This window comes from Anser anser (genome assembly GCF_964211835.1).
Source record: "Anser anser genome assembly, chromosome: 1".
Classification (NCBI taxonomy): domain Eukaryota; kingdom Metazoa; phylum Chordata; class Aves; order Anseriformes; family Anatidae; genus Anser; species Anser anser.
The window spans coordinates 2,289,844-2,303,711 of NC_139720.1; the positions used below are offsets into that span (position 1 = coordinate 2,289,844).

Consider the following 13,868-nt stretch of genomic DNA (forward strand, 5'->3'; position numbering starts at 1 on the left):
TGCATACAGTACCTTTCATCTTGACATATCCTGTATTAAGTAGCAGCTTGACATGATTATTTCTAAAGTGTGGAAAGCTAAGACTTCACTGTTAATAACATATGTACCTGCATGTACGTATATATCCTGTATATTGTGTACATCCCTCCCAAGGACAGGTTACAAGTGGAGTCTGAAATGTGACCTTCAGCAGTTTAGAGCAGATTGCCACCAGCTGGTGAGGAGCACACTGGTATCAACAAGCAGCGAAGGAAAATTACTATTCTCCATGATTATTCCCTAAAGCATTAGTTTTATTTATTAAAAGAGCAATCACTCTTTTTTCACTGTTAATACAGATGAAAGAAAATTAAATTCCAAAAATGCTAACAGTTGAAAAGCTACTGCTGTAAACGACAAGGACCAACCAGTTTAAATGAACATAATCATTCAATTGTTAAATTAAATTGTCAAACTGTATACTGCCTGTCCCCCCTGCTCCCAACCTCTGAGCACTCTGATATAACGGGAATTGGCAAACTTTGCAATGCCTTGGAGCACTGCGCACAACTGAGTGTTAAACTTCAGTCTTTGCACCTCAAACATCATCAGTGGAGTGAAATCAGTAGGGTTTTTGTTGTTGTCGTTTGGCTGGATTTTTTTGGTACTCAAATCAACACTTCATTTTCACTTTCTTACTGTCCAGACTTTGAAACCGAAGATTCTATGAAGGCAGGGATTACAGTATTGCTGACACGGCGTACTTGTTCCCATCTGGCAAAGAGTGAAACACTATGACAGACACTGCCTGGTCGAGAGAGAGGTAAAGGGTGCCAAGTCAATTTAGCCGTTCTAGAGCCCTTCTTCACAAGGATACGGTTTCATGAAGAAATGACTGCTTCTTCCGAATCAATGAACACTTTGCTTTCTCTTCCATCCCACAACCCTTTTAATTACTGCTTGATCTTAATGAAGTGTGGCTGATACTAATAAATAGATACCCTTGCGGCTTTAATACCCAATATCCAAACAACGTTCAACCGCATTAGCATCAGCGGTGCTTTCACGATTCAAAATGCCATCATCCCCTCCATCTCCAGCCCCTCCTGTCCCTCCCCCTTAAGCCTCAAGACTGCAGACATCTGTTCTTCAATTGTCTGGTAATAAACATACTCTATAAAGCATATGTAAAATGATTATTACCCTGAAGAGCCAAGTGCCTTTCAAATGCCAGCTGAAACAAACAAACAACAAAAAAAAAAACCAACCACCAAACAAATGTTACAACAGACATCACTCAGGCTGTTCAATATTCCACAACGTAAGGGCTTCAGCATTGGTCCCACACGTTTCTTTCCTCCAACGGGAGACGTCAGTCCACAGACCAATAACACCAGCGCTTCAACGATCCGGGCAGATGCTGGTTAGCAGTGAAGGATGAAGAAAGCAACTGGACTCTTTTGGTAACTTTTATACTTTGACACCTCCCGCAATATGTAATTAAGGAGAATCAGATGTGTGTTCCTCTTCAATTTGTAAATGAAATTAGTTTTCATATGTAGTTAGTAAAATCTATTCCCAGGAATCATCTCCACGAGAATACCCACTTGTCTTCCAAAAATTTGCTATTCATTCATTATGTGTGTGGTGGTGTCATTAAATCCTGGTAATTAATCTGGGGCCTGGTGAATCTCAGTTGTCCTAGTGGAAATTAGGGGCCCACATCCCAAACGGCATAACGACTCATTTCCCAACTCCGACTTGTTGCTCTAAATGAATTTGAGGAAAGGCAGATTTTGAGAACCACTTGGATGTATCTGCCCTTTGACTCTCTGTGGTTGTAGGTAAGAGTTCCTCTAAATGAACTTTCGTTACCGGAGACATGGGCGCCGACGTGCAGCCCACTGAACACCTGCCGACTCCTGAGTTCTTCAAAAGGTCTGGATCCAAGCTCAGTCTCAGTTTGCAAACAAAAAAGGATCCAAAATAAGGCTATTATAACCAGTAAACTTAGCTCTTCGATTCTGCAGCTCTCGGATGTGATGGAAAATGACACTTTTCTATCAGTAGCACAAAGAGATGAATTCAGACTGATGAATATGAATGCTCTGGTTACAACTCTCCACTTCACATTACTCTGCTGAATTACATTTTAAAGCCACCACTTAAAGTGATGCTTAGGCTTTAAATCATCACACCAATGTCTGGTTTCCCAGTGATCCAGTTAGCTTAATACTTTTAAGAAGCACTCAGCATCTTAATAAAATCAGCTAGTCCATACAGTGTTAAAACTTCCCTGCCAACGTACTTATGTGAACTTGATAAAAATAAGAAAAAAATCTTCTAAATAAAATATCGATCATTTTGAATTCAAAACAGATTCATTTTAAGCCTGTACTGGCAACATCGATGAAAGATGATTGAGACGGGCCATAAGCAGCCTCAAAAACTAATGGAAAATAAAGCAAGTGAAAACTTCACACCTCTGCAGCAATTACCTCCTGGAGAGCTTGACACTTAATACAATAATGCCTAGAAAAGGGTGACAAAGATCTAACCAAGAAGCAATAGACACATAAGATGATGTGACAGAAATTATCGCACGTATCGATATTTTAGCAAATCCCCCATACTCAGCATTTACAAATGACAGCCAGCACCATACAGCTGATTTTAACAGGAGTCAGTGGTTATGCCAGTCTGTGGGCTAGGACACTGCTATTGACTCCCATCAGGAACAGAATTCCCTAAAAGCACTTATTGCCCGAAGAAATCCAGTGCTATGCTCTGTGGATTATTAAGGCAGGTAAAAAATCCCATTTTAGAAGTTTCTACATTCTTCACCTAAAGACAAACTCAGCCCATTCAACAGTAACAAAAAGGTAAGCTGGGTCATGGAGTATTTTCCTTTTCTCCATGCAGTTATTGATGCACCACTCAACACACGAAAGTTAAGATGTTGCAGATGGTTAGTAAGAAAAATATATTGTACGCAGATACCTTAATCTTGATGTAATTATTTTTTATGAAGCAAATTATTTCTACTGCCTATCTTGCAAGCTGGTATTGAAAGTGAAGTGTTTGTGAGGAGTGCTATTTAAAGCAGAGCACTCATGTTTGACTAGGATGGCAAAAACAGAGGAAAAAAATGAAGCAGAGAAGCAAACAGAAAGCAAAAAGCATCTCACCAGTTTCTAAATCAATGTGAAGCAACTCATCAATAAAAATAAGAACGTTCCCACCCCCCTCTGAGCTTGAAAGAAGCCTGCAAATTCATTTAAGATGAAGGGACCAAATTCTATGTCCTAGTGGTCATCTTGAATAGCTTATTGCATCTTAACCACTCCTCCTTTTCTGACAATAAAATAGTTGAAAAACATACATTATGGCCTAGGAAATTAATTTTCAGCATATTTCTTTCATTTCAAAAGAGATGGGTGTTGAAATAAAATGCGCTTATGAAATTATCATTATAGGCATCCATCAATAAATGAAGAGCGTACAGTGCACACAACCCTTTTTTCTAGGGAAGATCTGAAACACCGTAACGAATTTTATTACGTCATATATTTTAATGTCTTCACAACCGGTGCTGTTCTAAAGATTATTGAAATATCTGGTGTCATGACATCAAAAATTTACATTTGCAGAATTAATGCACTTTCCCTCTGCATTTTTAAGTCACAAGAAGTCACAACTGACCAGTTCTCAGCTGTTGAGATGACACTCAGAATAACCTTGCTCTCATTCATGACCAGATTCCAGTTTCTTGTCTTTATTACTCTTTTATTATTGCTTGCTTTTAGTGCTGGAGAAAAAATGCCCTGTTGGTTGACTGAGTCATGATAATGAGTAAGGCAAACAGAGCAAAGGAGGGAAGTGCTCTCTGAAGATGCTAGCCCAGAATAGGAAAGGACACGTCTGATGATAAAGAAAAGCCATGCAAGGAAAAAGCAGAGGTGGAAGACTGACATTAACTGAGCAAAAAAGTCGTATTATTTAATTCCAGCAAAAACTAAGAAAATGAACTGTTAGACTGCAAAGTAAAAAGAGCAAAATTAAAGCACCAGAGGTGAGTGACTTGGTGAGAGGAGATGTGTTATAGACTTGTTTAAAGTTCCAGCAGTCCTTGGTAAGCTATGAATTTCTGTGATTTTAGTAACTGGCACAGCACTTTAGACCAGGCATTTAATTTGCAGCCCATAGACCGTAATTGTTTATCAAAGAATGAACTTACCTTGCAGTTCATAAAATATCCTTCTGACTTTTTAATAAGCATAATGGACAAATGGGTAAGTGATAAACAACTTCTGACAGGCTGCAACTAAACTTTCCCCTGCGTGGGCCAATAATAAATTGCACTGTTCAATGGAAAGGGGTTGCCCAGGCAAGCAGTCCCACTGGAGCTCTAGCTTATCTTGAAAAAGATGAAACAAGCACTGGTGACAAGTTCAGCTAGCGTTTACTTCTTAAACACGTGCACAACAGCTTTACAAGCCCAAAAATACATACACAAATTGCAGGGAGGTGTTACCACATAACCCGCAATGTGCCCATAAATAAAGTAGGTTAATTCCATTTACTCTAATTATTTACATCTGTAGAAATAGAAGAAATATGCAGAAAGTCTCACTTACCTGAGGAGTGGATGAAAGATGATGGTTATGTTTCTGGCTCCTGGTTTGCAGACAAACTTGGATCCTCCACCTTCAATTAAGTTATCATCCGGTCCTCCTGGAAAATAACACATAACAAGTTGTTTAACAGAATCCGAACATCCCTTGATTTTTAGATACTAAGTGATAATTAAACATTTAGACTTGTCTGTAAATGTTATTATATTTAACACTACTCTCAAGAGTCCATTTGGGGCTCTCAAGAGTCCATTTCCTACAGCGAGTCTCGTAATTTCCTAGCAGAAGACTCCATCGCCCAAGCGAAAGTTGCGTACAAACAGGCTCTCAGCTATGGAGAAATAAGTGTGTTGCGTTTGGCGCACTCTTGGGAAGTAGAACAAGCTCAGAGAGTGTAATTTATACACCTCAGGTCCAGACTGCAGAGTTTCAAGTGGCATGAAACAGCCACCTTCATGTCATCGCAGCGCAAGCAAAGTCACTTCCATAAGGCAGCTCCTAACACCAAGATACTCTAAATCAGGATATTGAGACAGGAGAAAGGGGGGAGAACAAATACTCCCTCTCAATCTCAATTTCTTAGAACTCTTGCATCTCCTGAAACCAATGAAGACTACTTGTTGCCCTTCCAGAAGGGCACATTTTTAAGAGAACAGGTCTGATGCCTCTCATATTAGCATAAAAAAATAATTTGATTCTGAAATTAGTTGCAATTCACCATACAATGCCCCTGTATTTTTGGTCACAAAACTCAGACAATCTTCTTACTGGTATCATCTGACAAATAACCCTATCAACTAAGTTTTTGGACTAAAATTCCTAAAATAACCCGAAATACAAACTTGGGCAAAGTCTCTATCCCAAATGTTATTAAGCCATTTTTATTTTGCATGTGAACTCTCCTTAATGATTGAATAATAATAAATACAGAACCTAATCACATTACTATGATAGCTTTATAGGCAGGAAAATGACAAAGTACTTGAAATCAAAAACAACACCGACAGATTATTGAATTTTTTGACCCTGACATCCGTCTGCCTTGAAACGAGAAGAAAAATGTCTTCAAATTGGAAAGCGCGAGAGGAAGAGGAACACAACCACCGAGTGACTCCGAACCTCTTTCGAAGTGAAGTTTATGCACTTCAGGCCATTACCTGCAACCGATCTATTAAGGGAAAAAGAAAAATGTTTTTTAAAAAAAAAAGTTCCTCAATGAGTTGATTTAATTGGCTCTCCTGTTAGCAACATCACAGCAAGGACTGGTCATCTACGCCAATTCTTCCATACTCTAAAACAGTCCCTCCAGGTCAGGATTGTTCTGTACAAGCTGATGCGGAGCCAAAGATGTTGTTTCTGTGCCTTGGTAAGGGGAAGAGACTGAATTCCCTATGGAATCAACGAGGAAACCAGGGAACACAGAGGACAAATCAACTGTCCGAGGTCATCAAGTGAATGAAGACCGAAGAGAAGCAGCTCCTTGTGCTTCCTAACTGCCAGGCTGTGGGTGTTTGCCTACAAACACCAGTCTATATGCTGTGCGTAGTGTCCTACCTACCCTGTTATATGATCGCTGTATGCGTGTGGCTGTGGAGGCTGCTTAGATGCACTCCCCAAGCAAACCATGTGTACCTGTGCTCGCTATATGGCCGTGAGCTGACAGCTCCCCGGGCACACAGTTTGGACATGGGGCTTCTTGGTACTTGCCACGTTAACATAAGGTTTCGTGAAACACAAAGAAACAGCCAAGGACCAAGTTTATAACACTTTACTGAATGCAGTTAGAGAGACCTCAAAAAAAAAAAAAAAAAAGGAAGAAAAGGAAGTTCAAGAATTTCAGCTTTCATCCAAAAAAGTTAACTTGCACAATGTGACTGTTTAATCGTGGAAAAAAAAGAGGCAAAACTTCTAGGAAAAGAAATTTATCTGCTTCCCCTATTAACGTCACACCCTGCAATTTCCAGCGGGGTCTGTCTCTTAACGGGCTTATTGAGGAATTCATCCAAGCATGAACTACTGAGGCAGGAATTAGGAAATCCGGGCTCAAATTAAGGACGGGTGTTATTCTCGTTACATCAAGTCACCCTGCGCTAATCAATATTATTGACTGGCACGAACTCCTTAGTGAGGAATGAAGCCATCTGTCTTTTCTGCTCGGCCACATTATGCAAGATGTGAGAAGAACAGCACACCAGCCCTGACAGAAAAATATGCTTTGTATCTTCTCGGCTCTTAGCTTTCAATTAATAATAACGAAGGCTCCGTATGTAGGTGTAAGCCACAAGGGAAAGTAGTTGTGTTTGTATTCAAATATTTTACCTTGAAAATCACACGGAGATGTAAATCCTATTCCTGATGATGCCCCGAACATACCAATAACACCACAAGAGGTACGGCAGCCTGCACAGCACCTCCTACCTTTACACCCCTCGACGCTGCCATCGTGCACCTATGGACCCCAAATTGCATCTCGGCTGCCCAATGTTAGCACAACCCTAGTCATGCCTGGCCGTCACATGGAGGTGCAGTGCTGCTGTTTACCGCAATTTATTGTGTTTTGTCATGATAACACTTGGAGAAAAGCCCAAATCGGAGCAAAGAAGAGCTTACAATGGCATCGTCTGCATGTTCACGTGGATATCTCTAATAACTGCCGGCACCAAGGACTGAAATGCGCCGTAACGTTGGCTGACCAATGTGATACCCCCCATGCAGTCAATGTCCCAGACCAGGCTCTGTGCTATAGACCCAACAGACACATCCATAAAAAAATACACTCTTAATACCCCTTCATCCTTATGGATTCCTACCAAGAACATCTCTTGCAGGGAGGTCAATTATCATTCATCCGACCTACGGAGAAACCAATGACTCCCAACCAGGTGGCTGCAGAGAAAACAGGTAGAAAATGAAGGAAGAGAGGGCAAAACACCTGTTTTTCGGAGTATTTTTTCCCCTTTTCAAGATGATTATCAGCCGGGCAGGTTGCTTAGTCTCTGGACCAAACAAGAGCTAAGCACGCAAACACGGTACCGCTGGGTTGTCCCAAACACATGCCACGTCCACACGAGCAGACTCCAAGAAAACGATCCACCTCATTAGGGAAAGGGAGCTGTACAGCCTAATTCCCAGGGAGCACTGAAGATTTTAAGCTGTATGTAAGCGCTCAGCTTTATTGCCATGACAGCTCACCATAAGCACTGACTACAGGGCTAACCATCCATGCTCGCTGATGTACAACATCCCGACGCACGCAGCTCTCCAATAACCATCTGGACCAGGCGTACATCATTGCTTCAGCAATGCCACACAACACAACTCTTTCATTTGTATTGCAGGGCTGTTTTTTTTTTTTTTAGTTTAAGGCAAGAAATTATAACAGCCACGTTTCATAGGCACTAGAAAAAAAACACTAAACGTTTCACAGCTGTCACAAAGTACTATTGTTGTAGCTGTTCCTTCTTAAGAGCACCGGCTTGCTGATTTAATCTGTCTGGTAATAAATTATGAGACCAAAAAAAGAAGAAAAACGTTGAGGTGAAGTGAGATTCGTCATGGAGCTAATGACATCCTCACGCTGTGCTAGCAATGAAGTGTGCCCACCTGAATGCCACTGTGAGTGGGAGTCAGAGACGGGGCCATTAGGAGCGCAGCTGAACGGTTCTGAAATGGAGCCGAAAATGTCATGCTTCAGTATGAAAAAACAAGATTACCAAGAAAGCCAGAAACTCTGCACACATTTTGAGTCTGAACAAACTGCTTCAAGTTTCCATTCTGCCTGGTATCTTTCTGGGGGAAACGTTCGCCATGGATTCCCCCCAGTTTTAGTGCTGACACCCTGTTATCTGCAGACATAGCAGGTCTCAAAACGATAACATCAAGTTTCCTTGCCCCAGAAAAATGCAAGGAACCTTTTCAATCCAGGGAGGAGAAAGACAACAATGGGTATTTTGTTCTATCCAGAAGAAGAGGTAAAAGAAAAAAGACATTTTTATTAAATTAAGACAAAGGCTATTGCAAATTCTTGAAGGTATTCAGATATTTATAGAATTTCCCAGGAACTTTATGCTTTGTTGATCCATTATGGCAACACAAACAGTTCAGCATCAATATATATAATTTTTAATTGACCAGTTTGGGAGTCTTTTTGTGCCATGAAGTTACTCCAGCTCAAAGCTGTCTACAACAATTTGAAGTCTACCTGTATTTCCCTAATTTACTCTTTTCAGAAAACATACTGAAGCCCATGATAACAATGCTGAGGATTAATAGCGCTCTTCAGGAAGAGTCTCAATGTGCTTCGCAAATGCATTAAAGTACTTTTCAATATCCTTATGCCTGTTGTGTACACTGAAGCAGCGAAGAAGCCATATCTTAAGTTAGATGGCCCACAACTCACACTGCAAGAGGTTCCCTGGCACTCCGTGATGCTGACCCACAACTTTGCAATCAGTGCAGTGCTCGCTACCTCCTCTAACCAAGGACTGCCACGTTCAAGGAAAAGGCTTGATCCTAACTTGAAAAGAAAAAAAAAAAATCAGATATCCTGCAATTCCCTCATTTCTCATCACCATCCCTCAGGGTGTTCAAGGAAAGGTTGGATGTGGTGTTTAGGGACATGGTTTAGTGGGTGACATTGGTGGTAGGGGGGTGGCTGGACCAGATGATCTTGGGGGGCTTTTCCAACCTTAATGATTCTATGAAACAAAAAAGTAATAGTGTTTGTTTCCTTTTTCCAATTTCTTCTTATTGAAACAATTTTCTCCATAAAGGTCCAAGATTTAATGGAAGTTATTACTCTTCAACATCACGCTTAAAGATGAATCACATCCCCCTCACTCTCTTGATCAGTTCCTTGAAGGACACGGACCCATCAGAGAGGAGGTAGCTCAGCATCTGGGAAGAGGCTCCTTGCACCTTTTAAAATCAGTTCTTCTCATAGCAAGAAAGTTGGTGGGTTTGTTTTTTGTTCTTTTCAAACAAGGTAGGGAAAGCTCTCTCTGCCTCTAATAAGGGTACTTGAAGAGGGTGAGATTTCTTACACTTTCCGTGTTCTGCAATGTCACTGCAGAGCACCACAAAATGTTACCTAATTGTTTCGGAGCCACGTCTGTAGTAAAGCATTTCATCCTCAGCCCCGATACACTTTAAATCCTAGCGGGAAGAAAGATTTTCACTGTGCTTAGTGAGTAAGTAAATCCGGTCTGAAACATCCAGGATACACTAATCTAGTCCCATTGGAAACCACAGCTACCCAAAAACCATGAGTACCATTAGCTAGCCTGGGCAAATCTTTCCTATTTCCTCTCTTCCCCTCCTCTCCCCTGTCTCAGCACAGGACAACTTCATTTATTTCTCTGCAAGTGCAAACTTTTCAGCTAAACAAGTTCCAGGCACGTAGCGAACAATTCTTCAGCACCTCTCTGCGATCAAAGTGCCTTTCCTAGCGAGCCACTTCACGTTAATCTATGCAACCATAAAAAGAATATAAAAAAAAAAAGCACAGGCTTTGAAGCCACAACAATCAAGCAATCAACACAGCTTGCAAATCAATGCCGCCTCCTCCATCCTGAGCATAACTTTATAGGAGAAAAGGAAGCAGTTTAGATGGTACGGTCCTTCCCAAAAGTTCTTGATTATGTGGAGATCGACAGCATAGCTATTACCTGGGTATCATCTTCAAGGTATGGAAATAATTTTATTTAGCACGAAAGGGAAGAAAGCCCAAAGACAGCAAAGCAGGTTATTAGAAAACAGAGCTCAACAGAAAAGAACGATTGATCGGTGCTATTATGGAACAATAAGAACGGGGCTTCATGAACAGCCTCCTCCTTTCTCATATTTTTGTGCATTAGGGCTCAATTGTCTCACAACTGCACCTCCTGAAAAAAGCCACACACGAGCGTCAAGTTCCCTTTTTACTCTCCTGATTCACAGCGGTGATTCAATGGGTTGGTAACTATCTTCACGTTGGTTTTAGAAAGAAGCAGACAATTATCTTCTCTGCAGTTCTTTGGCACGCCTTGAGTCATCCAAGCTGAGTTTTTCAAACTGCTCCAAGGTACCTGCTTTAGGCGTGAAGTAAGGGCTCAGCCACCAGCTCTCCTGCGATGTGCTCTCCCATGGGATAGAAACGAGGCATTTAACTGTCCTACACCGCCAGGAGGGAAGTGATGGGGCAGGATCTGGTCCGTCCCTTCCGTCTCCAGTCCTGACTCTTCACCCTTCCCCTGGGGAACAAAGCACGTAGGGCATCCTGCACCTAAAACAAGCTTTGTCAGGGATTCAAGCATCTTGACTGCCAGTCCTATAAGCAGGGTGGCAGAACCTAGGTCGGTCTTCCCTGAAACCAAGTAGGTTTATCCAAGTGAACAAACAAAGCATTACTAGAAGCCCCAGAAGTGCCCAGCCCCATGCTCCGAGCAGCCCGTGATCGAATGCCAGCTCCGCAGAAAATAATCAGAGAAACTCCAAATCCACAGCACCTTCCTTCTGAACAACCACCATCTTTGAAGCCTTATAGTGTTATTTAAAATACCGTTTGACAGACAGCCTTGAAACACGGCACTTTCCCACTGGTGTAGGTCAACATGAGGTTAATGCTTTCTGTTTCTGAGCCGTGTTCTCTTCCCTCCTTGCCGGACTCCTATGAACCGTGTGAGGTAGCTGTGATGGGGCTGCCAACGCATCTGGAACTGAAACTCAGCGCTGCAAATAATACAGCGAAGCAAAGGTTATGTATAAGCGAACGATGCAAAGTTCTCCTGGAAAGCCCTTCAAACACCAACCCCTTCAGGACTCCACGGACCAAACGAGAGATCTCATCTTCTAGTGGCATCTAGTGGATTAGCTGAGGCGGACGATTCTGTCTACTCCTGCGGATCAAGGATGTTGCCTCTGTCTTCCTCAGCCTCAAACTGAGGTTGAGAGAGCACTACACAGCTGCTAGTTCTGACCACGAGCTACTGGTCCACTGCCACAGCACATGGGGATGCTGTTTCCCTCTCTTGCAACAGGAGGGAGAGAGGTGAGATGAAAAAACCACACAAACAAACAAAAACCCTGTCTTATCAAGACACAGAAGAGGAACCTCGGCCAGCACTTGATTACTTCCTTGCTTGAGGGGAGAAGCAATTTAAGAAAGGTTTCTGACAAAGGGAAGATTGCATTTCTTGTTTGCTTCTCTTAATTACACGCTCCTTCCTAATCATGGCAGCTGTGAATTTATAGACCGGACCATCAGGAGTAAGGGACTGAGGTTTATAAACACGTAGGCACCCTACCTTCTACCAAAATCAACACCGATCGGAGAGATGACGACGCTGGCACTAGGAGAGATCCAAAATCAATGGGAATTAGGTGGCTAACTACTTGCAAAACACTGGCTGTCAGTCCTTGGGGCGAGGGCTCTGCAGTGGCAGGAAGGAGCTCTCAGATGATTATCTGCCTCAAAGGGCAGTGACCGCTCCCAGCTTCCCGTCTGTCCATCACCTGGCACCGGCACTAAACCCTGCACAGGAGATACCGGCGCTGCTGGAGCCAGGCACAAACCCTGCCCCAGCCCCACAGGGGCTGTGTGCCTAGGTCTGCCCAGTTGGCTTGGCAAATATTTTTCTTCTCTGACAGAGAGGTGGGGTGGGAATTGAAAGAGAGATGTGAAGCGAGAGGGGAAAAAAAAAAGCAACAAGAAAACTGACCTTTAAGGTTATGAAATACATTGCATTTCATTTCTGTACTGTTTCCTTCACTGAAAAAGATCTCAGCAATTCTCTCAGCAGCAGAGTTTGGGGTGATGCTCCCTAACACGGGTTGCAGAGCAGCTTTCTAGCCTCAGAAGCTTTCGCTGGAGAAGGACAAATCTTCTGCAGAAATTTGGGCAGGGCTCCTGGCTGGTTCTCGGTTTGCCCCCCAGAGCAATGGGGCTGCTGTGCCAGGGGTCCTGGACAGACAGGGGAGGCCAGGGATTCCCAAACACGCATCAGCCCTGCTTAGAATCATTAAATAATCATTGCTTGCTTTGGGGTTGGGAACACAACAGTCAGAACAATGATCCCACGCACCCAAAGACTTCAAAATCCCAGCTGAAGTCAAGTCAAGCCTGATGGCTGGATTATCACCAATTCCTCTGTGTTATAAGACTGGGAAAGGAGGGATGAGAGCCATAGCTTGTGGCCTAGTTTGTACAGCACACGCTGCTTCAAACCATGCTGAAGGAAAAGTGATTTCCAAAACAGGAGAGGCCATGCTGGCACACATTGCCTCTCCCGAACCAAAGGGAGCACAAGCCTTAACGCCACGACCACAGCATTTCCTTTGGTCCAGGTACAAAGTCCCCACCCATGAGAACACACGTTGCTATCAGCACCTTAAATATCAATCCAGAAACCAATTTCCGGAAAGCCGATGGAGGTTGTGCTACCCAAATTTCATACAACACCTTTTAGAGCAAAGCTTTTATTCCCCGTTCCTAAGTCCTTGCTCTCCATGGAGCAGAGGACGTGGCTCCAACTCACCAAACGGCCGCTGGTAGTTTGGGAGCACACCACCCACTCAGTGCCTGAAATTTCTCCCTGATCAGCTTTCTTTGCTTGCCCCTGACCACCTGCCATCACCCTTCGCTTGCTACGTACCGGGCTCCGGCACAAGAAGCTGATTTGGATGCAGGCACAGAGCTGCTGCACAGACATATTGTTCTGCTGATGTTCCCATGCCCAATCCTTTTACTCTCTCCTATACTGTCTTGTCTGAGATCCAACACCATATGCATTTAAATAAGTTGCTCTTTAATGTTTCAAAACCTGATTTATTAGTTGCTCACACTCCATCTGCCTTGAAAAACTGCACCGTGCCTTCACTTTCACAGCCCGTACAAAAGGTTGAGGTTCAATTTGACTCTACTTTATCATTTGATCAGCGTGTCAGCCACATATGTAAAGTCTCCTTTCAGCTACAGAATTTGTTTTAAATGCATACTTTTCTCCCCCCCTTGTTGTTTTTTTCTTTTTTTTTTTTCTTCCCAGGCCACGCAACTCAGCAGCAGGCACTTTGATTAATGTATTTGTCAGCTTGCATATTTACTATTTTGTCGGTTTCCCTAAAACTACTGCGTACAGATGTAAGCTCTCCCAAAGCACGGCTGCCGCGTAAATCCTTATCCAAAGCCAGGAAACGTGCTAGAGCTAATGAACTGTGATTACTTACACCCTGCGCTCGCTTTTTAACTGTTTTCTTCTCAAAGCTTGCTTTCTTTATCTT

The 13,868-nt window shown here is 42.7% G+C and overlaps 1 protein-coding gene across 8 annotated transcripts in view; it reads right to left on the minus strand.

Moving 5' to 3' along the window:
* The window catches only part of EXOC4 (exocyst complex component 4), a 382,597-nt gene that overhangs the window by 197,592 nt on the left and 171,137 nt on the right, over nt 1-13,868 (minus strand). For 3 of the 8 annotated variants that reach the window (XM_083819252.1, XM_083819251.1, XM_083819253.1), the window contains one exon: nt 4,617-4,713. In XM_083819252.1, coding sequence (XP_083675378.1) covers nt 4,617-4,713 — 97 coding nt within the window. The other 5 variants (XM_083819258.1, XM_083819257.1, XM_083819256.1 and 2 more) reach the window with 3 other exon arrangements.